Source organism: Thermobia domestica, chromosome 3 (genome assembly GCF_964235325.1).
Source record: "Thermobia domestica chromosome 3, izTheDome1.hap1.1, whole genome shotgun sequence".
Lineage (NCBI taxonomy): Eukaryota > Metazoa > Arthropoda > Insecta > Zygentoma > Lepismatidae > Thermobia > Thermobia domestica.
In genome coordinates, this window is record NC_137456.1 from 61,553,355 (window position 1) to 61,574,704 (window position 21,350).

The window sequence follows — 21,350 nt, forward strand, 5'->3', positions numbered from 1 at the left end:
ATGGCAAAATGCAACCGAAAAAAAAAAAAAAAAACTTTTGGGAAGAATACGTCATGACTCTTTTCCATGAAAACTTTGGTATCTCTCGCATAGTAGAACAGTGTCGGAACAATGATTCCGTGGTAGAATACGCTACTGTTGGAGTTAAAATTAAACAATATGCATACCAGCCTCCTTTACCCAATCACCAACGAAATTACACTCAAAAGCGTCAGTGAAACACAACACGTATGCTAAAGTAGATCAGGGATGTGGAGGCATATGAAAATCTATTATCACAGCGTCCTAGGACCAAATGTGTACACGTGGGTTAATCAACACGGAATTATGCAACGCATCTCTCAAAATGAGGCTGAAAACCGTTCACAAGCCCACCTCGTTCATGTGTGTAACACCACAGCATATCACGGAGCGAAAGAGACAGGGAATAAGGCTGTACACTTCATATAGCTGATAAATGCTGGAAATTTGTTGTAACAATGAACGAGACATGAATCTATCTGAACGATTGTGGAAAAGTTCGAGCAATCACCTACAGAAGTTTTCATGAAGAAAGAAAGAAAGAAAAAAAACTAATTCAACTTTGTGCGTCAACGCAAATGAAGTTTTCTAAAAGGTTTTATGGTTGTTACTGTGTTTTGCTACAGTAGAAAGCTCAACATGGGTAAGGTCGAAAAAAAGTAAAATCACTCCGCTTATCAACAAGAACATGTCATATCTCCAGCTTAGCATTGTATAGCAAGACACCTATCGCGTGTAGCTGCAAGGATAACGCTTCAAGTCATACAGCCGAAATATCGCTGGCCTTCTAACCGATGCATGGCAGCTGAAACTGTTATCCATGCTATATTCTTCGAATATATTCCCGCTGAAAGTCCAAGTATTAGCCCCATAGATTATTGTACTTTCGGATTTCTCAAACAGTACCTTTCATCACGTTGAGCTCACACAGTAAACAGCCTCTGGAAAGCCTGCAAGTAAGACTGGGGCAATGTACACCTGGTGCTGTTGTAACGAAATCTGCTGAAATGGAAACTGCGATGTAGGCTATGGACCATATCGGTGGCCATCACATCAAGCATGATCGATGGTGTGTGGTGGCAGATAGATTATCTTAGGTAAGCAACAAATTCATTTTGTTCCTATGGGAATGGACCAGCATCTGTATGTTCCTCTCTTCCGAACCTCATGTGTAATGAAAATCCTTACTAAGTATTTCAATATAAGACAGCAAACACTCAATTCACAATCTTTAACTTGCACTTAATTAACGATTTTGAACAGCGAATCACTCAATAAACTGCTTATGTATACAGAGTGAACAAATGCATTGGATCTGGCTTACCGTACCGACGTGCAACCTCTAGACTAATGAACGGCTCTCTCAACCATTAATCATATTATTAGTCTTATAGCCATTGCTCGACCATGATGATAACGTAATATATTTGAAACACTTATACGTTCAAGAGTTCTTTTCTCTGCAATAAGAATTTGTAAATAGAAACAATGAACCAACTTGCTATTGTCTTGTAGAATTAATTTTTTCTGTTTCTTTTCTAGGATCGGATATTCCAAAAAGATGAAAAATTGACAATCATATTGCGACAGGTGACATGTAAACCAAATTTGCTTTTTCAAACCAAAAGGAATACATGTTTAAAATAATTTCATTCTTTTTAAAATTTTTTTCTAATGATACTTTTTTAAAAGGTCTCTTTGTCCAATTGAATTACTTTATATGTATCGTATATATATATCAAGGTCGTAAGTTCTATCTTGACTCTGGACAGAGGGATCTTTGACACATTAGTGCATATAACACAATATTAATTTTGTTTCCATGATTTAAATTTTCAAGAAATCATACTTTCATACATCACAAATCCAGGAAAAAGCTTCTTCGCTTGTACTACCATTTTGTATCTGTAAATGAAATACTACTAATCTTGTATCCGTAAAAAGTTAATCTTCTTTAAATTAATTTAAAGTGGTCTCTGCTAGCATGACACTATTTTGTGCATAAAGAATCTGCACATTCGGATCTCACAAAAGCGAATGTGTGGAAGAACTTTCTTCTGAGGGCTTTGTAAACTAGCCTGGAAGAGTAGTAATTATTACATACTTCGGTCAAGATAATCTCTGTTCGAGAACCTAGTATGTTAAAAGAAAGAAAAAAAATTCAAGAATATCCTGAGTGGTAGGAAAATTGGACATTTTCAATAATCGTAATATATAGGGAAAGACTAGATATAATCCTAAAATATGAAGAAACTAAGTTTTTTTTTTCTTTCCAAACCGGTAAATGTCGTATATGCAACGATGAAGAAGGTGCTTGAAATGTCAACAATCTATAAATGAAATTCGAATACGTTACCTGGACAGTGAATATTTATTGTATATTACCAGCAAACGATATATGAAAATGTAATACATGAATATTTGCCCGCATTAAACGCGATATTACGATGTATGGATGATGAAAATACTTAAAATTTTATCACTATTATTATGCCTTTCACTGGTATTCTCACATTTCGAATAACACTTAAAGGCACTGATATTTACTTCACAAGTGAGAAGGAATATAATTCAGGGGGGTCACTGGCGGAGGTAAAATTAGTGATTATCCAAGACTGCGAAGAATTTCATTCCTTGCCATGATAATTCTACTAGCCCACAAGTGGCTTTAAGATGTATGACTGGGCTATTACAACCGTCTTACCAACAGCTTGACAGAGAACTTACACCATGCAGCCGGCCAACAACGCAGGAAACAATTCAACCTAACTCCTACAATTGAAAAACATTAACTGCCGCTTTAGCGAATTTTCATTATATTAGAGCATTCAATTACATTACTGCGCTATATTCAATACGAGGGCCACTATTTAGATTTTGAGCCTAACAATAAAAAAACAGTAATTTGTCATTGGAAATTGATTTATTGTTTTTCGAAATATTCTCCTTTACATTCATACACTTTTGCATTCGTTCGAAACATCTGTCAAAGCATTTTTTTCAATCTTCTTGAGACACCTCCATAATATGGTTTTTGAACGCATCAATGGCTTCTTTCGCCGACGAAAATCGTTGTCCATGCAATTTATTCTTGACATTCGGAAACAAGAAGCCGTCACCGGGTGACAAATCAGGACTGTACAGCGGATGACCCATCAATTCAATTTTTTGAGTGTTCAAATAGTCGGTTGTTGGACGAGATGTGCGAGAGTTCGCATTGTCTTGATGAAGAGTGATCCGACGGCGCTTGTTTGTTTTCAGTATTTGACCGAAGACCTACGGCAAACAAATTGGTGAGTACCATTCAGAGTTGACCGTTCTATGTTCCTCTAAAGGCACAGTTGCCACATGACCAGTTTTCCCGAAAAAACAGGCAACTATTTGTTTCGATGTGATTCGAGCGCGAACAACTTTTGTTGGATTAGGTTCATTTTGAAACACCCATACAGTCGACTGCTGTTTACGTTCCGGCTCATATGCATATGTCCATGATTCGTCAGCTGTTACAATCTTATATACGTCTTTTGAAGCACCGCCATTGTATTTATTAAGCATTTGTGTGCACCAATCGACGAGAACTTCTTTTTGAGTTTTTGTCAAATTATGTGGGATCCAACGAGAACAAACCTTTCTCACCGCTAAATGATCATGTAATATTTTATATATGCTGGTGGAACTAATACCTAGGGTTGCCTCAATTTCACAGTATGTCACATGACGATCTTGCAGTATTTGGTTCTGCACAGCATCAATGTTTTCTTGAACAACAACTGATTTTGGACGACCTTCGCCAATTTCTTCAGTGAGCGAATGGCGGCCACGTGTAAAATCGTTATACCAGCGTTTCATAGTGGCAAAGGATGGGGCTTCATCGCCAAATGTGGAAGTAAGTTGATCGATGCACTCTTGTCTTAATAATCCACGTCGAAAATCGTAATAAATCATCGCGCGAAAATTTTCACGAGTTAATTCCATTTTTCTGTTGTCACGCAATCTTCAAGTCAACGTAAACAACACAAATAAAGCTACTGACACAACATTTGAAGTACGCTATAGTCAACAATGTCAAACGTTTCAATGCAAACAAAAAATAGCGCCTAACAACAGCGTTGCCAAGGCTCAAAATATAAATAGTAGCCCTCGCACATGAAGAACAACAAGGTTCTTCTAATGGAGTACACAGATGCACTGTCCTGAGAATAATTGTACAAATTTTCTCAGCGTTGGGTTTGGAATATCTTGTAAAGCTGGAAATTGCCAGTGTTGGTAATAATCCCTTTAACTAAGATATTACTAGTAGGCGTATAAAAATCTATAATTAATGTACGATAACTTCATTTGGCTAATATACTCAGTTCGAGCAACACTGAAAGTCTCTACGCGCTTTTACCTCCTTGAGAAAATCTAAAACATGAATTTCTCACGATTTACAGTCTCCTATAAATATTTGCAACTAACTTGAATGAAAAATAAGAAGTTAATTGAATGTACGACGGCATGGAATTGCATCGTTATCAGTACACACAAAAAAGTTCGAAAATAAAAATTTTGGTAATTCTGAATATGTTACCGTTCGTTTAGATTTCTGCCCAATTACACTCTGGAATTCAAAATAACAATACTGATCTCATTTTATTTCATGTCTTATCAAACCTCTGGAAAACACCTGGCTGATCTCTTGAATGAAAAGTACATTGTTCGTTGCAAAAAGGAAAAAAAATAAATAAATAAATAAAAAAAATAATGATTTCAAAATTTTAACATTTGCATTTCCCACAGCAAATGTGAAATGTTACGGAGAAATAAATGCTAGTTAACTACTTTTTAACTACTTTTCAACCTTGTTAATTATTTTTTAAATAATATTTATATTTATTTTGTAATAAACAGTACAAAATAAATGCAAATATTATTTAAAAAGTAGTTAACAGTTAACAGGAACCAAGACACCATGATAAGTCATCAATTATCATTGAGTTCATTTTTCTAGTCACTGCCTTAACCTATATTTTTGGGGGTCACGCTGTAATTCAAATTCTGGTCACGCTGTAATTTCTATGGATGGAAACACTAAAAAGTCTTCCGATTCATATTTTCGGGTGTATCTATTATTGTGATAAGTTACATTTCATTATCTCTTTTCACTTACGAAAAACCGGCGAAAGAAAAATTGTTAGCTTTTCTTTCATTTTAGTAGTCCGCCTCCTTAAGAAGTCATGCAACCATGAATCGGTTACAGCTTTTGCATCATCTCCAAAGAATCAGTACTTCCAACATCTAGTTACTCTTTCAGTCAGGATCTTCACATTCTAGAAAAATGGTGAAATGCAGCTTGGAAATTCCACAATAATTAAATATATATATGTATGTATTTAATATGGATTTCCTTACCTCTTCGGTCAGATTTCTCAGAAAATCTTTGCATATTGGATCGAAATTCGACATCAACTTTCTCGTAAAATCAGGGACTAGTTTTGAAAACAATGTTTAATGCAAAATTATTATAAGGACGATTTGGGCACTTCAGCAATTTACGAGATTTTTCGCTCTTGCTCAAAGTATAGGTATGACGAAAAGGAATATTTCACCCAGCAAGAAAGAACATGCGAGATATCCGAGAAATGAGGAGTTACCTACTTCAGTTTTATCCACGTAAAAAAGAAAGAAGGCATTGGATTCATAGGGTTAAGATGCTCGTCCTTGCTTCACGAACACAGACAAAGTCGTGTTTGAGTCCTTTTTCATCCGAACAAAAAGTTCGGTATCAATCTGGACAAAGGAAATCTACATCATAGGTGGCCACATGACTGGCAACTGTAGTAAATACTAAAATTGAAATACAAGTTAAAGTAATCGATTTTTATTGTCTTTACTATTACACAACAAATTCCAAATAAATCTTCAAATAGGAAAATTTAATCACAATGTGTTTTAAGGAATTTCCAAAAATTTTATAGAAGAAAAACAAGCTTGTAGAATAGGAAATTTTTTACATTTCAGCAAGTAGTGTTTGCACTGTTTCGTCCATATACAACACTTGGTTAAAAACTAAATGTGGCACGGAGTTCGATCATCATTTGTTTCATCAACAAAACAGAGAATTCTGAAAAAGGAAGAAGTGTGATTATTACTCCCAATCATGACAATTGTGAGGAATTAAATTTCCTATACTAAATACACTTGTGAATCTATAATAATATATCAAATTTTCTACATACACGTTAACTAAGATCACGGACTCAGCATAATACTAATGTCTTTATTCTTTAAAGACATAATGAGGCGCATTGTGATTGGATTGTTTTTTTTTTTTTTCCTAGTATTTAGTTATTGTCTTCGTTTATAGTGAGCATGCTACTCAATTTAATATAAATAGTTATATATATATACCGGGTGTTAATGAACTATACCGACAAACTTTAAAAGGTGATTCCTCACATCAAAATAAGAGAAAAAGTTCATATGAATGTATGGCGAAAACTGCATAGTTTCAGAGCTAGGGCTGTCCAAAATCGCGAAAAAAACAAATTTCAAGAGGCCCTATTTCGAATTCGAGAGACTGTGGATGATGGTTTTTGTCAGCGTAAAGTCACGCATACCTATTTCAAAAATGCATATTTCATTAATATTCAATGGGTGTACGGATTATTCCCTGCAAGGTGAATTTCCCAGACATGCCATCAACAGAATTTTGAGATATGCTCTGACTACCATTGGTTCGAAATAGCCAAGCGATAAGCTTTGATAGCAATGAACACGAAATCCTTTAGCGCGATGCCGGAAGCGTTAAGGATCGTCATCAGCACGGTCTCTCGTACTCGGGAAAACGCATGGTGCGATGTTTTCTTTCACGCTTATAAGTGAAGAAAACTTGAAATATACTGTGACGAAATATATATCATCACAAGTTATTGCGAACACAAAGAAGCATGGAGCTCCTGGTTCCTAGCACTTCTACCTTCCCTCCGAAGCACTCCATTGTTGTCAAAGTTTACCTCCTGCCTACTTGGACCCTTCTTGAAATCAGGTATATCTGAAAACTCTATTGAAAACATATCTGAGAATTACAACCTGTATGGAATAACCTTTACACTTATTGACAATTGAAGAAATATGCACTTTTGGATTGTGTATGCCTGGTTTCCTTTACGCTGATAAGGACCACCATCCACAGTCTCCAAATTCGAAGTAGGGCCTCTTAAAATTTGGCTTTTTCGCGATTTTGGACAGCCCTAGCTCTAAAACTATGTACTTTTTGTCATAGGTTCATATGAATTTTTTCTCTTATTTTGATGTGAGGAATCACCTCTTGTCGGTATAGTTCATTAACACCCTTATATATATATTAGGGTGGTCCAGCATAGAATGGAAAAGAAAAAAAAGATCTCTGATCTAAACGCATAGTTGCCAATTTTGATCCATGTGGTCTAAATATACTGAATGAAAAATTTCATCGCAGTAAAAAAATATTTAGAGGTCGCTCAAAGCCATCAAATATGCTCCATACTTGTTATTTGAAATCTTGAACGTATTCACATTTAAGTGGTGATTGACCTTTTCGTTGTTTTGTGCAATGCTTGTGAATTTCATCCAAAAAAACATTTAAAGTAGCCAGGATTTCGTAATAGGGAGAGAGGGGGTCCGTAACATGAAATAACCGCGTTACAACAATATCCATTTTTAACTTACACTCCCCGTTTCCTGCACACAAAGCTGCTCATAACAAAGAGTAACCAAACGCTTGCTGTAGCTTTTTATTTTTAACGCTGATTCTTCTTTTTCTCGTTTCTTTTTGTTTAATTCTTCCTTAATTTTTCCATTTTGTGGTTTCGAAGGGTGGTCCATACCCCCTTCCCCTGGCTACGTGTCTGAAATGGCGTTTCTAGTGTAGGCATAAATATAAGTCCGCAACTGAAAGAGAAACGGAGTTATATTTATGATTGGTATTGTCTAAAATACGGATAAATTTCACCTAATTAATTATGCACCTCCCACAGTTTTGGAGAACATAAAATGAAAATGAAGTTTATGCGCAATTTTGAACGATACCTGTCATAAATAAAACTCGATTTTTCTTGCTGTCGTGGACTTAGATGTCTTATTTTTACGCCTACAACCATAGTTTTTCAGAAACGCCACTTTTAATCTTGTTGAAGGAATTTTACAAGCAATACGCAAACCAAGGGAAAGGTCCATCGCTCCCTTAATATTAATGTGTTGTCATAAAACTTAAAACAAACAGTTAATTATCTATAATGTCTTAGTGTTTTAACAAATTTAATCGCTCTAATCTATAATTTCTTAGTGTTGTCTTGTCTTGTCTTGTCTCACTATTATCAGTGTTCTATGGGCGCACCAGGTTTTTCACCAATATATGCTATAAATGTGGAATAAATTCGTTATTCATTTTCCAAAGAGAATTTATAAACAACAAATATTATAAATTTTCAATAAAGTAATATATTTCCCATTTTGACTTGCAGTTTCTGTTGATCTATTTTCACTATGAGTGCAATGTTTATCAGGTTTTCCTGTGTCGTAATTGATATCTGGTTTAGTAAAAAGATGAACAAAAAGATTTTCTAGTATTCTTGTTGTTGCATATTGCTTCACTGTATTTCATATGATCCATTAGTAATATTATGTAATGATTTTTTTTATATATATTTATATCAGATTTTACAAAAAAATGTACTAGTGCTTTGGTCCATCGCTCCCTTAATATTAATGTGTTGTCATAAAACTTAAAACAAACAGTTAATTATCTATAATGTCTTAGTGTTTTAACAAATTTAATCGCTCTAACAACAATGAAACAAGTACAAAGCAAAACAATGCTGAATAAAGAGTCCTAGAACAGTGGTACTGACGTCATTGTATGCAGTTTGAGTCTAGGGTTCGAGGAGAGCAGACGCAGGCGACTGATTTTAAAGAAAATGGGTGGAAGTTCCTGTGAGTGGAGATAGGGGGAAGTGTTTTTTACGAACTTGATCTACTAACCAGTACATTCTATACCATTTAATTGTGATGTCCGGTTGTTGTACAAGTAACAGTAAAGTCGCTTGAAGTGTTTTCTTAGACTTTTCTGCAATGGCTACTCGACAGAAAACCTGTTTATGGTTAATCGGTCAACCTGAACAAAAGTTATCAGAATTAGTTCTTCCTACGAAAGGTAATGTTTTAAAAACTTTCTATCATTACCATAAAACTTTAAAAATGACAGTTCTTGGGAGTCTGAAGGCAACCACCGATGAACTAATTGGTATTTGGAACAAGGCTCGTATCCCAACGGCTTTCGAACAGAACATTGTATCTAAGATGAAGTCTTTGTTCGAAGAGTACAAGTTCCTGAAGAAAAACAAAGGTCGAAATTCTGAAACTTCGCGGAAAAACTTAATCATCTTTTCGATATTGCCCACAAAGATGCGGAACGTATGATAAGAATTGAGGAAGATAAAGTATTCCTGAGAGGTCAGAGAAGTTGTGGGAAAATGAAGATGGCAGGGGTTGATGTTGATTTAACTCGGAGGGAAGAACGAGCGAGACAAAGGGAAGAAAAAGAATTAGAGAGTACACGATAAGAAGAACAAAGACTGAAAGCTGCTGCAAGTACGTCACCCGTGATTGCAAGCGACATGTATAGTAGTGAAGAATATGAAGATTACGATGATAACGATTACGAGATTGAAATTCCTACGTACTACAGAAAGCAGCTACAGGAAAGTCAAACAGCATCTGGAGAACTAGAAATTAGTAATGACGATAATGCACCTAAAAAATCATGCATCCTTCAAACCATGCTCAACTCTTCAGATGTTGCTTTCAGCCTTAGGTCGTAGCAACCTTTCGGACAGAAAATTTACTATACTTGCGGCAACGATTACCAAAGCAGATGACCAAAATCTCGACGATGAAACACTGTCACGTTCCACGGTGAAGCGAAAGCGAGAGTCTAATCGGAAAACCATTGATAAAGCTGTATGCGAGGAATTTCCTAACACTGAAAAATCCCCCTTAATCTTGCACTGGGATAGTAAGGTGATGAAAGATCGAACAAATAAAATGAATCCAAAAGCAACTGTGGATAGACTGCCAGTACTTGTGACAGGTTTGGCGTTAACAAAATACTAAGTGTTGCCAAACTACCATCTGGAACCGGAGAGGCACAAGCAAACGCGATGCACCAACTTGTTGTTCTTTGGGAAGTGCTGGATGACATTTTGGCCATGAGTTTCGATACAACAGCTGCTAATACAGGTACGATGAGAGGTGCCTGCATTCTGTTTGAACAACATATTGGAAGAAATTTGTTTACTTAGCTTGGAGGCACCATATCCACGAACTGATCATTTCCAAAGTATGTGACACGTTGTTTGGGCCTACTACAGGTCCAAATATTCCACTGTTTCAACGTTTCCAGGAGTTTTGGCCAAACCTTAAGCATTATAATTTTAAGGCGCTGGAAGACGAACGCCTTACCATGCCATATGTACGAACACTGAAAAATGAAGTTGTCATGTTTCTACAAAACTGTCTTGTACATAAGGAAGATAATAACTATGTTCCCCGTGATGACTATAAAGAAATGATAGAGCTTTGCCTGTTCATCTTTGGTGAATTTCTAAAGAAGGAGTACCGTTTCAAGTCATCAGGTGCTTACCATATGGCTCGTTGGATGGGAAAGGTTCAAGTTATACCTTTTCCGCGAAATTTTTAAGCTTACAGTCAAAGAGGAAAAAAATCTGCGAGAAGTGTGTTTGTTTGCAAGTCTCATATACGTGAAAGCATGGATTTCGTGTCCAAAGACATGCGATGCCCCCATCAACGACTTACTTCCGTTCAAGCAGATCAAACAATACGCCATAGTGAATAAATCTGTGTCTGAATCTGCAATGAACAAGTTTTAAACTCACTTGTGGTATCTTGAAGCAGAGTTAGTTCCACTCTCACTGTTCTCTGAGAAGTTATCTTTCGAGGACAAACGGAAAATAATAAATCGTCTTAAGGCTTGTGAAGAAAACTGGAGTTCAAGAGGCATAAAACTCACAGACTGCCACGGCTTAGAAAACAAAGAATCTTCATGATTTGATTAATTCAGCCTCTCTTTGCATCTTACCTTCTCTTTGAGTTGACATTGATTTCATGTTCCAATGTGATCCCGAGCACTGGAGTAACTCGGACAAACGAATCGTCGAGTCACTTAAGGTTGTCAACGATGCTGATGAACGTTCAGTGGCTCTTATGTCCAATTTCAATGAGTCAATCACAAAGAAAGAAAGTGAAATGCAGAGCCTAATTCAGGTTGTTGAGGACCACAGAAAGCGTGTTCCAAACGCTCGAAAGAGCACTTTGAAAAATTACCAACTTCGTTAATAACCTTCGTGTTCCACACGCTCGAAAGAGCACTTTGAAAAATTACCAACTTCGTTAATAACCTTATTTTTTCTGTTTAAAATGAACAGCAACTGCACATTTAGAGGTATCTCACTTATTTTGAAATCAATAAATGGTAATTTTCGTAATAGCTATTTGCAAGTTTAGTAATAATAATAAATAATTCATTTTGTAGGGCAAAAAAGTACAATTTGCTTTATAAGGATTGAATTTTTAAACCTCCAATATGTCTCGTATACGACATAATTATATGCATCCTATGGCACAACTTCATGTCGCTTGAGCGACCCCCCCCCAATTGAATCGATTGAGCAATGTTGCAAACTTTACTATATCTCCAGAATAGTTTAGATATCAAATTGCTGTAAACAGCATTATGTGATCTTTATATCTATTGAAAACAGTCTACGTAATTGGATGCGATACTTATCTAAGCAGTTTCTCAAAATATAGGCTTTTTTAATAAGTTACATTTTCAATTCCTTGTTACTTTCTTTCCGTTTCATCCGAAAACTGTCGTCTCATGATTATAGAATTACACACAAAAGTAATTTAGATGCGCATTGACACGTCCGTTTCACTTGCATCATTACTGCTGTAGAGGTCACCAAAATTTGGATGATTGCGGTAAGCGACCTTAGTTTGCAACACTGAATAACAAATTTTATATTGCAAGTTTTTATTTAACATGTAGACTTGAAATGTGTAAGAACCTAACCTAGTAATGCCATTTGGAAAAAAAAAAAAAAAAAAAAAGTGTTAGATTTGCAACTTTTAATTCAGTGGTATCGCAGAGTATGTCAAACAATTTCCCTCTGCCAGAAAAGGGCATCTCCAGTGACACTTCCATGACCAGTAAGTAACAGGGTTGATATGGGTTTCGACCCTGGTACTCACGGGTGAAGAAAGTAGGGAGTCAACAATGCACTGAATGGAGATGCTCTTTATTTACTCAGTCAGGGAAATCTATAACAGAATGGGGTATTGAACTCTGTGTGTGTGTGTGGGGGGGGGGGGGAAGGGAGAGAAAATCCTGCGTAAGCATCCTTTAAAATAGTTACATGTGAGATAAAAATTTTGCTAACCTTTTATTGTTCCTATAAAAAGTTGAAATAATTTCGGATACTTTTAGCGAGTATCTGTTGTAAAGCACGATAGCGGCTTAATTCATATTATTTAGTAAGGTGAAATATTACTAACTTTGTATCCATAAAAATAGTTAATTTTCTTTAAATCATATAAGTAGTCTCTGCTACTTTCTTCAGTAACTTCTTCAAATGCTACGCTAGAACTATTGTGGATCCTCTTATCTTAGGACTACCCAGAAGAGGATACTTCAGTATTTAGAAAACAAATAACGAAATAATAGAAATTTGTAAAGCACTTGTACTTACAAGGAGAAAGCAGACTTTGGTAAATGAACTTCGGGGCCATTTTTTGCAAGGTGATAGTGCATATTTAAAGTGTTCATATTACAAACTGGGAGAGCGCAATGGCCTAATATAGCAGAGAAAAGGCGTCTTAAAGTTTTCGATTCGCTGCACATGTCGTACGTTGCGCAAATTTATTAAATGACTGTGTGGCAAAATCAGTAGCATCTGTGACTCACGTGCCAAGGGTCCCGAGTTCTATTTTCCTGGAGTCAACTTTTTTGTTTTTTGCTTGAACCAATAAAGTAGCCACTTGTATCTACAAGTAAAATGTTAATTCACCATATGTTTATAATGAACTAAAACAATAGACATATTCGAATCAGTTGTAAAATCTTTCGATGTTCCATGTTAACTACCAACGAAATGTAATCTAGATCGTACATATTTTGATATCATGAGTTACGTATATTATGGTTACCACAGTCATTGTGTAAAAAATGTTATTGACGCTTCATGTCTACATCTGTTGACAGTGTGTGTATTACAAGCACTGGCGCAAAGACATGGGGGGATGAGGGGAACATGTCTCCTCCAACTTGAAACTGAGCGACTGTCCTCCTAATAATCCGATTTGAAATGTTAGTTTTGGGGAGAAATGTGATGATTTGTGTTCAATTGCCACAAAGGAAGATGAGGTGAAATTAATATCCCCCAGAATAAGCCTCAAATCTGCCCACCTCCCAATTTTGAAGACAACTCTGGTCCCATGATCCTGCACAGTACTGTTTTTCAACTTTATATAAATATTTTGAACATCGCTTTAAAATATATGGGAACGGTCTTACCCGTCCTCCCCCTAATGTTGGAAAGAGATTTTCGCCGCTTATTGCAAGGGGAATAAGGGAGAAATCTTCTTTGATTATAGTAACATCCAGTATTACCAAAGGGGATTTCCTTCTCATCCCCCTTATAATTCTCACACTGTCAACACTAGACACGAAGCGTCAACATTTTTTTACACAACGACTGTGGTAACCATAATATAACTCGTGATATCAATATATTTACGAAATAGATTTCATTTCGTTGTTAGTTAAGTGGCACATTGGAAGATTTTACAACTGATTTGAATATTTCTATTCTTTTAATTCATTATAAACATATGGTGAATTAACATTTTACTTGTAAATACAAATGGCTACTTTATTGGTTCAAGCAAAAAACTAAAAATTTGACTCCAGTGGGAAGCGAACCCGGGACCCTTGGCACGTGAGTCACAGATGCTACTGATTCTGCCACGCCGTCACTTAGTAAACTTGCGCAACGTACGACATAAGGGACGAGTCGAAAACTTTAAGACGCTTTTTCAGTGTTATATTAGGTCATTGCGCTCTCCCAGTTTGTAATATGAACACTTTAAATATGCACTATCACCTTGAAAAAAATGGCCCCGAAGTTTATTTACCAAACTATGCTTTCTCCTTGTTATATATATATATATGAAAACTTTAGAACGAACTGCATTATGGGAAGTTGAAAGATACTAGTACTTCGGAAAGGTACTTCGTCGCTCAAGGGAATTATTTTTGATTATAGTTACACATCAGTTTCGATACATTTAAAATACAATAATATATGTCGAGTCACCGGAACTTTTGAATTTCATCCCGTATTTAGTAATTTTCGATTGTTAAAAGAAATATTTGCGCAAAGAGAGTAGCAATAAATAATTAATTATAAATTTACATTTGATTAAAGTATTTGTCGTAAATGGCTAAGGATAGAAGTCAGTGGATAGCTTTTGTGAATGCAGCATTGAACCTTTGGGTTCCATAGGCCGTAGAGTTATTTAGTTAGTTATTTGTCGAAGATTTTACGAATTCGCCCTTCCCACTATATGTTTTACCAAACCTTCCATCCATAGAGCTCCCTTGTGGCTACATCGTTAGCGTACGAGTTTTGGTGAGGGAAACCTAGCTTCAGTTCCCAGTGGGAGCTCATGTGATTCGGATTTCACATTAAGCTGTAGATCTACGTCTCACATAACCTCGCTGCTATAAAGGACTCAAGTCGAAGCAACCAACGAAACCCTTAATTCTATTACTAGTTCGAAAGAAGGTAGTTCTCCTGACCATCAGAAACTGCATACGAAAGATAGAAGGGAAGATTATTCTAATCTTTTGTCATATCTCTGTAATATTATATTACATGGGAACTTGTGAGCGAAATGTTATATTAGTTAAGGTCTCTAGACGCGGGAACTATCTACCACATATTTCTAAATCCAAGGTGGTTCCTATTTTATTTTTTATTTTCTTTTAATCAAAGGATTACCAAAATATCAGCACACTGCTAATGGGAAACATTTTGGGAACTTATTGTACAATTACTCTAAAAATCAAAACAGACGCATATCTCTTTTAACCTTTCTCACTGAAAGGGTCCATTAAATCTTCAAACATTCTGCAGTAGACGAGGAAGAGACAAGCTCTTGATTCTGTTCTCAAAAGAAAACCTCTAAATCATATGTCGCGGAAGCAAGATGATCCCATATTTCTGGGTACGAAGTTGCCGAAAAAAGAAAACTCGTTTTGAATTTGGAAATATACAGTACAATTCCCTGGAATTACAACAGTGTGCGAAAATTCCTGTCACCAGTTTGGCATACTCACTTGGCCTTTGTTTGCGAAGAAAAAAAAAATGACAACTAAAGTCTCTGATATGACTACTGAATTCAGCCATGGTGCCATGAGTCTGGAGTATCTTGGACACGCCATGTTATATATTTAGATGAGTATGCTGTGTGTAGTGCTTTAATTATGGAGAATTACGCGGCAGTGATTCTAATATTCCCGATGGCAGAACTTTCTTTGTTTTTCTGCGATGAGCTTTTGTAAGTCAAAAATTTTCTGCAGAAGAAACACTTGTGATTCTTAAAAATACGCTTTACGCGACGTAAAGAAACAGCTCAAACTATATTTATGCGAGCAGTCCGTCCATTTAAGACATCTACACATAGCAGGCATATTTTTATACTTTTCTACTGGCTATTTTTTCCTCCTCTGGCAATTTTTCTGCACAGGCGCGGCAAATTTTCTGTGATCATATCGCAGATCGTGTCATGTTCTGCTATGGGGCTAACATTATTTGTTTTTTCCTTCTAAATTTTGTGAATACGTTTTACTCGTAACTTTTCCCAATCTTTCCCTCCGTATTCTTTACTTGCACCTTACAAATTAAAACAGTGTGTCTGTAAAGTTGCACAACCCAAAGTTATGTATCTTTTGTACCAGGAACGATAAAGACCTGAAACTTGAAACAAATGTAAGAGTGTCCTGCGTAGTTATTTTCAAGATCATGAACAATGTTGGAATTTGTACGTTTTTTTATAGTAACGAAACAAAGTACCAAAAATGTAAAATAAAAAATGAACAAAATGAAAATCAATATTCAGTTGCAGAAAATATTTCCTGTGAGTGAATCCCTGGATATATGTGCAATACGCATCAACATTTATCAATTGGTGCGAAAATGTGACAAACTTGATGCAGTGTTGCCATGTATAAAGGCTATTTAATGCAAGTCCGTAAAATGGATTTTTTTTATTACGGATTTTTTTTATTTAGTGGACTTTGTGGTGGACAAACATCGTGTTCATGGGTTTTCTCGGGGTTCTCCCGTTTCCTCCCACTTTCTTCATTTCACCATTTTATTCATCTCTCATCATCATCGTCTCCTTTAGCCTAACCGGCATAATCGTGGGACGTAAGATTTCATTTCATTTTTTAAAGGATAAAACCAGGAATATTTTACAAGCATAAAATCAAATATGAAGATTTGCCCTAGGAGCAAATAAATTACGTGCAAATGTAACAATAACAGGAGAGATGGGATGGAGTGATTTTGAAAAAAGAGAAGTTATGAGTAAAATAAAATATCTTGTGAGACTAAAATTTATGGAAGAAACAAGATCAGTAAAAGTTGTGCTTGAAGCAACTAAACATATGAGAAAAGGGTAGAACACAAAGTGGTTTAGGAGAGTTAGGAAATTAGAAAGAAAATACGATCAAACTACCCGCTGGCACAGAGAAGAGAATTATAAAAATTGGGGGGGGGGGAATCACCGAAAAAAACAATTAAAGAAAAAGCACAGGAAAAGTGATATGAAGAAGCAGTCAAGAAGAGCAGTTTGAAAGGAAGCCACACATATAAAAAGCGTTATGAGGAAATAAATTATTTGGACAATGATTTACGGAGCATTTTGCTTTTCAAAGCTAGGTAAGGGAGCCTTGAAACAGGGATAAGATTGAAAAAAATTAAAGAAGTGAACGAAAAATGTCAACTATGTTTTAAAGAAGATGAAACACTAGAACTTGTTTTTAAAATGTGAAGAAACCCTAAAAATAAGAGAAACATGAAATGGAACGTTGACAGGGAAAAGGAAGGGAATTTTGTTAAATTAGCTTGGAGGCTAGGCTTTAATATAAATGGAAAGGAACTAAGTGAGAAAGAAATGAAAAAAAAAAAAAAAAAAAACAAAGAACTTCTTGAATTTTGGTGGAAAAAGAAAATGTTAAATGAAAAAAGCAGTATTTATTAATTTTTCTCACTATTTTTTTTTTTTCAGGAACCAAACTTTCGAAGAGAAGGAAGGAAAACACCTTTAACTTTGAACTAATAATATTGCGCTGTAATACTATATGTATGCATTCGGATCTGGTAAAAGCAAATCAAATATGAAAATAAATATTTGTGATTAACAGTGAAAAGCGAACGCCGGAAATGGAACAGGACTAACTCTAGATAAGATAACAGATAAGTAGTAATACAACATTGAAAACAGGGTCATGTGTGTCTTATTGGGGGTCGCCATCTGCGGAATCTTATAACAAATAAACAGTAATACAACGTTGAAAATAGGCTCATGTGGCTCTAATCTAAGGGTGCCATCTGCGGATGATTAGCTCTAACCTACTCTACTCTAGCTCGCTTCTACTATCTTTTACTTCTTTGGTATAATTTGACATTGTACACAGCGGAACCCCTTTATAACACAATTGTCCAGCAAATTTTATGCCAAAAAGGAAGTTTCTTATTCATCTATTTTTGATGGTCTCACAATTTAGAACTTCTGATATTTGGAGGGGTATAGAGAGATCGAGGTTACGATGGCTGCCAATGATCCCCCCCCCCCCACAATTTTAACTTTTCAACAATTTAACTTCCTGATTTGATTTAGTGTTACGAACTTTTTAAGTGTCCTAGAACCATGTAAATATCTGGGCCCCGGCTTAATTAACATGCCATTTCCGTTACACCCGAAAGGGTTGTATAGAATAATTTGGACACTTTCTTTTATGGAAAGGGCTCAGTGTGACACAATTCCTAGAGGTGACTCTTATACACAAAGTGAATGATCCAATTTCAAAGTTCAGTTTCGTGTTCATCAGTACTCAAAATATGCGGCTGATATCAGGGATACGAAAGCAATAAACCACAGATGCGAAACGAACACTACAGTAGGCCTTTCCTACCCTTGACCTTGGATATGGTTACAAGAATAATTCTGAATGGGTTAAGTGCCGTATCGCCGGACCAATTTTAGGACATTTACCAGGTCAATTGGAGAATTTATTTAAGTTTGTGAGGATAAATGAGTGAAAGTGAGGTAAGTGGAATACTCAAAGTGAAGTTTTTTTTTATTATTATTATTATTGTTCTAAGCGGCACCGTATGTGGAGGCGGAAAGTACATTTCTTATGATATAGTACCGTAGAAGGCAATGTGGAAATGGCGGCTCTATGTCAAGGCTGTGACATATCATGTCTTAGTTATGTGGAAGTGTATAAGAATAACGAACGACAATTAAAGAAAGTAGACGTGTACAAGGGCAATGGATGTAATCCAACAAAATGTAACCGAATGCAGTACATTTTGGTGCTTTTTTTTAGTTTTCAAAGTGGTCCGGAGATACGGTACAAAAGCCATTCTGCATTTACACCAATCGATTCCTCGCATCAAATCACTTAAGAGCCTTTCAAAATTATTTGAAAAATAGAGGTACAACCGGCTTAACCGTCAGGTTATCCATCTTTACTTCGTTCAATATTTGAACAGCAACGAAATTTGCACTAAATATTGTTTATTTTCCTTGCAGTGATTACTTTGAACTCACACATATCTCACTTGTTTTATAGACGCGTGCATAATACTTACAACAAGTGATAAGCACATAAATATCTTGTTTTGGAGGTCTAGCTGTACCCCTTCCTCAAATATAGAAAGTTTCATATTACTCTTGTTTAAACAAAATCTACACAGATTCTTAGTTATATCCAAAATGTTCTGTTTTTCCATACGGCTCATATCTGGGTGATCTATTTGAAACCATTCTTATCCATTTTATATATTTTGTTTACATATCCTCCCTGTCCCCCTACTCGATAAACAACGCCATTTTCAAAACAATAGTGTGGGCCAGTGGTGCCAGGCCTGTCTTGTTTGTTTCACGAAACTTACAAGTTCAGCAATATTCGTTACAAGTCGTAATAAAGGGAAACCCAAGAGATCAACGTCTAAAAGTACATTTAAGTATAAAGGTAACCAAGAAAGTTCTACCGCTTTTCACCCACCATCTTCGGACATCGAAATGTCACCTAAGACGTACCTAGAAGATCAAAAATAGTCCCCATCAACATCCACGACCATCCGCCACGTTCTGGAAAGCCATGTATTCCATCGCTGTAGTACTTGATGGGCGTGCAGCGAAAAGGGGATCAAGGGCATTTTACACCTCTACTAGAGATTTGAACTAGCGTAATCTAAGGTGATTCTCCAAGGAATGGAACAGGTGATAATCGGACGCTGTAATGTCCGGGGAGTAAGGCGGATGCAAGTGTTTCCCATCCAATGCGTCGAATTGTCCTGGGTCACCCTAGTATCATGGGACTTAGCGTCGTCCTGTAACTGGAGAACCCCTTTGCGATTCCGAAGTGTTCCAGAGTTTTGAGTTCTTCTTGAACACGGAAAAACTGCTGACAGTACACAGTTGCATTAATGCTGTGACCAGCTGGTAGCAGTTCTGTCCAGAAATGACTCCTTTCTCAGACGAGATAGCAAAGACACAGGTGTCTGCTCGCGTTGCCTTCTGACCCGGAATCAAATCATGTGAGACCCATCGACCCAACTTGTAGTGCTTCCCTAATTGTGGAGGTGCTGCCGAATGATTTCTCCACTCACGCTGAATTATAGTCCCAGTTCCTCACTTGTCTGGCCACTGTTCGCCTCAATTGTTGCCTAAAGATTTGTACATATGTTGTTCCTCCGGCACGTGGTGGGTCTTCGAGTGATTCGCCACCGTCCTTAAACTTGTTAAACCACCGCTGCACTGTCCGCGTAGTCACGACACCCTTACCAAAGGCCTGGTATATTTTCCGCTCCGCTGCAGTGGCGTTTGACCCCAGTTTGAATTCGTACAGCATACGCGCTCTTATGACGCTCTGTGAAGGTTTCATGTTTACTCTGTCCTTACGCAAGTTCACGATACAACTAAACTGCCACACCCAGGTAGTATGTTGGATATACCCGCAACAATAGCTGACTTTCGCCTCATCTACATTCGGATTCAACTCTCGGTGAGAGGGCCAATTGAACACAGATCTCCACAAAAAGCGACAAAATTTTCTTTGTTACCTTTATAGAACGAATATAATAAAGTCATTGCGGTTAATATATTATTTATTACAATATAATCACATATTCTGTTTATAAATAGGTGCAGATTTACATTTTATGTTTTAACATGTTAACCCCCACTTTTACTTACTATTTACTGATTAATATACTGATAATAATAACAAAGTGTAATAATTTATGTAAATTCGGCCAACACTTTAGCTCCTGTTAAGAATATCCCTACAAATACTAAAAACGAAATTTTACGTAAAATTAAAATTAATATTTATTATTCTTTGCCAACGCAATCTTACTTATCATAAATCGTCAAAGTTATAATACAGAAGATATATTCCGCGTTCGTCTTTGAATGCTTGAGAATCTTATTACTATTGCTAATTAAAAAATGATTTTCCATAATTGCAAGTATGCTGAGGAATTCTTATAAAATAACATTCAAAATGCAAAGCTTACTATCAAGCTTACTACTGAAATAAGATTATGTATTGATTAGGTTAATCTTTATTCACAGCAAATTTTATATAAATATTTAAAAGAGAAAAGCTGTTATGAACATCTTGTAACATCTGACCTGAATTAATTTACAACTTTCTTAATAGTCTTCTTTGTGATTGATTTTCAATATTTACGAAATCCTCAAAGTTTAAATAAAATATATTTCACATTTTCTTACAAGTTTATGTTTAGACTTTTACTAGCTGAAATACCCATTCTTCGCATGAGTCAGATAAATTATCTATGTAAACCAAGGATCTTATAAAATATATCTATTTTATAAGATCCTTGATGTAAATAAACTGAACAATTAAAAAATTATCGGTCATTTTCTACTACAGGGTGTCCAATATACAATGCAACCCGGAGTTT

At 36.1% G+C, this 21,350-nt stretch overlaps 1 protein-coding gene across 3 annotated transcripts in view; it reads right to left on the reverse strand.

Annotated features, from left to right (window-relative positions):
- Positions 1 to 19,269, reverse strand: part of LOC145680432 (uncharacterized) — a 52,024-nt gene extending 32,755 nt beyond the window's left edge. For 2 of the 3 annotated variants that reach the window (XM_081750957.1, XM_081750956.1), the window contains exon 1: positions 19,005 to 19,267. In XM_081750957.1, the coding sequence (XP_081607083.1) occupies positions 19,005 to 19,154 (150 nt within the window). In that variant the 5' untranslated portion in view covers positions 19,155 to 19,267. Of the gene's footprint in view, positions 1 to 5,859; positions 6,125 to 19,004 lie in introns of those variants that run through there. The other variant, XR_014130645.1, reaches the window with a different exon arrangement.
- Between the last annotated feature and the right edge of the window lie 2,081 nt (positions 19,270 to 21,350).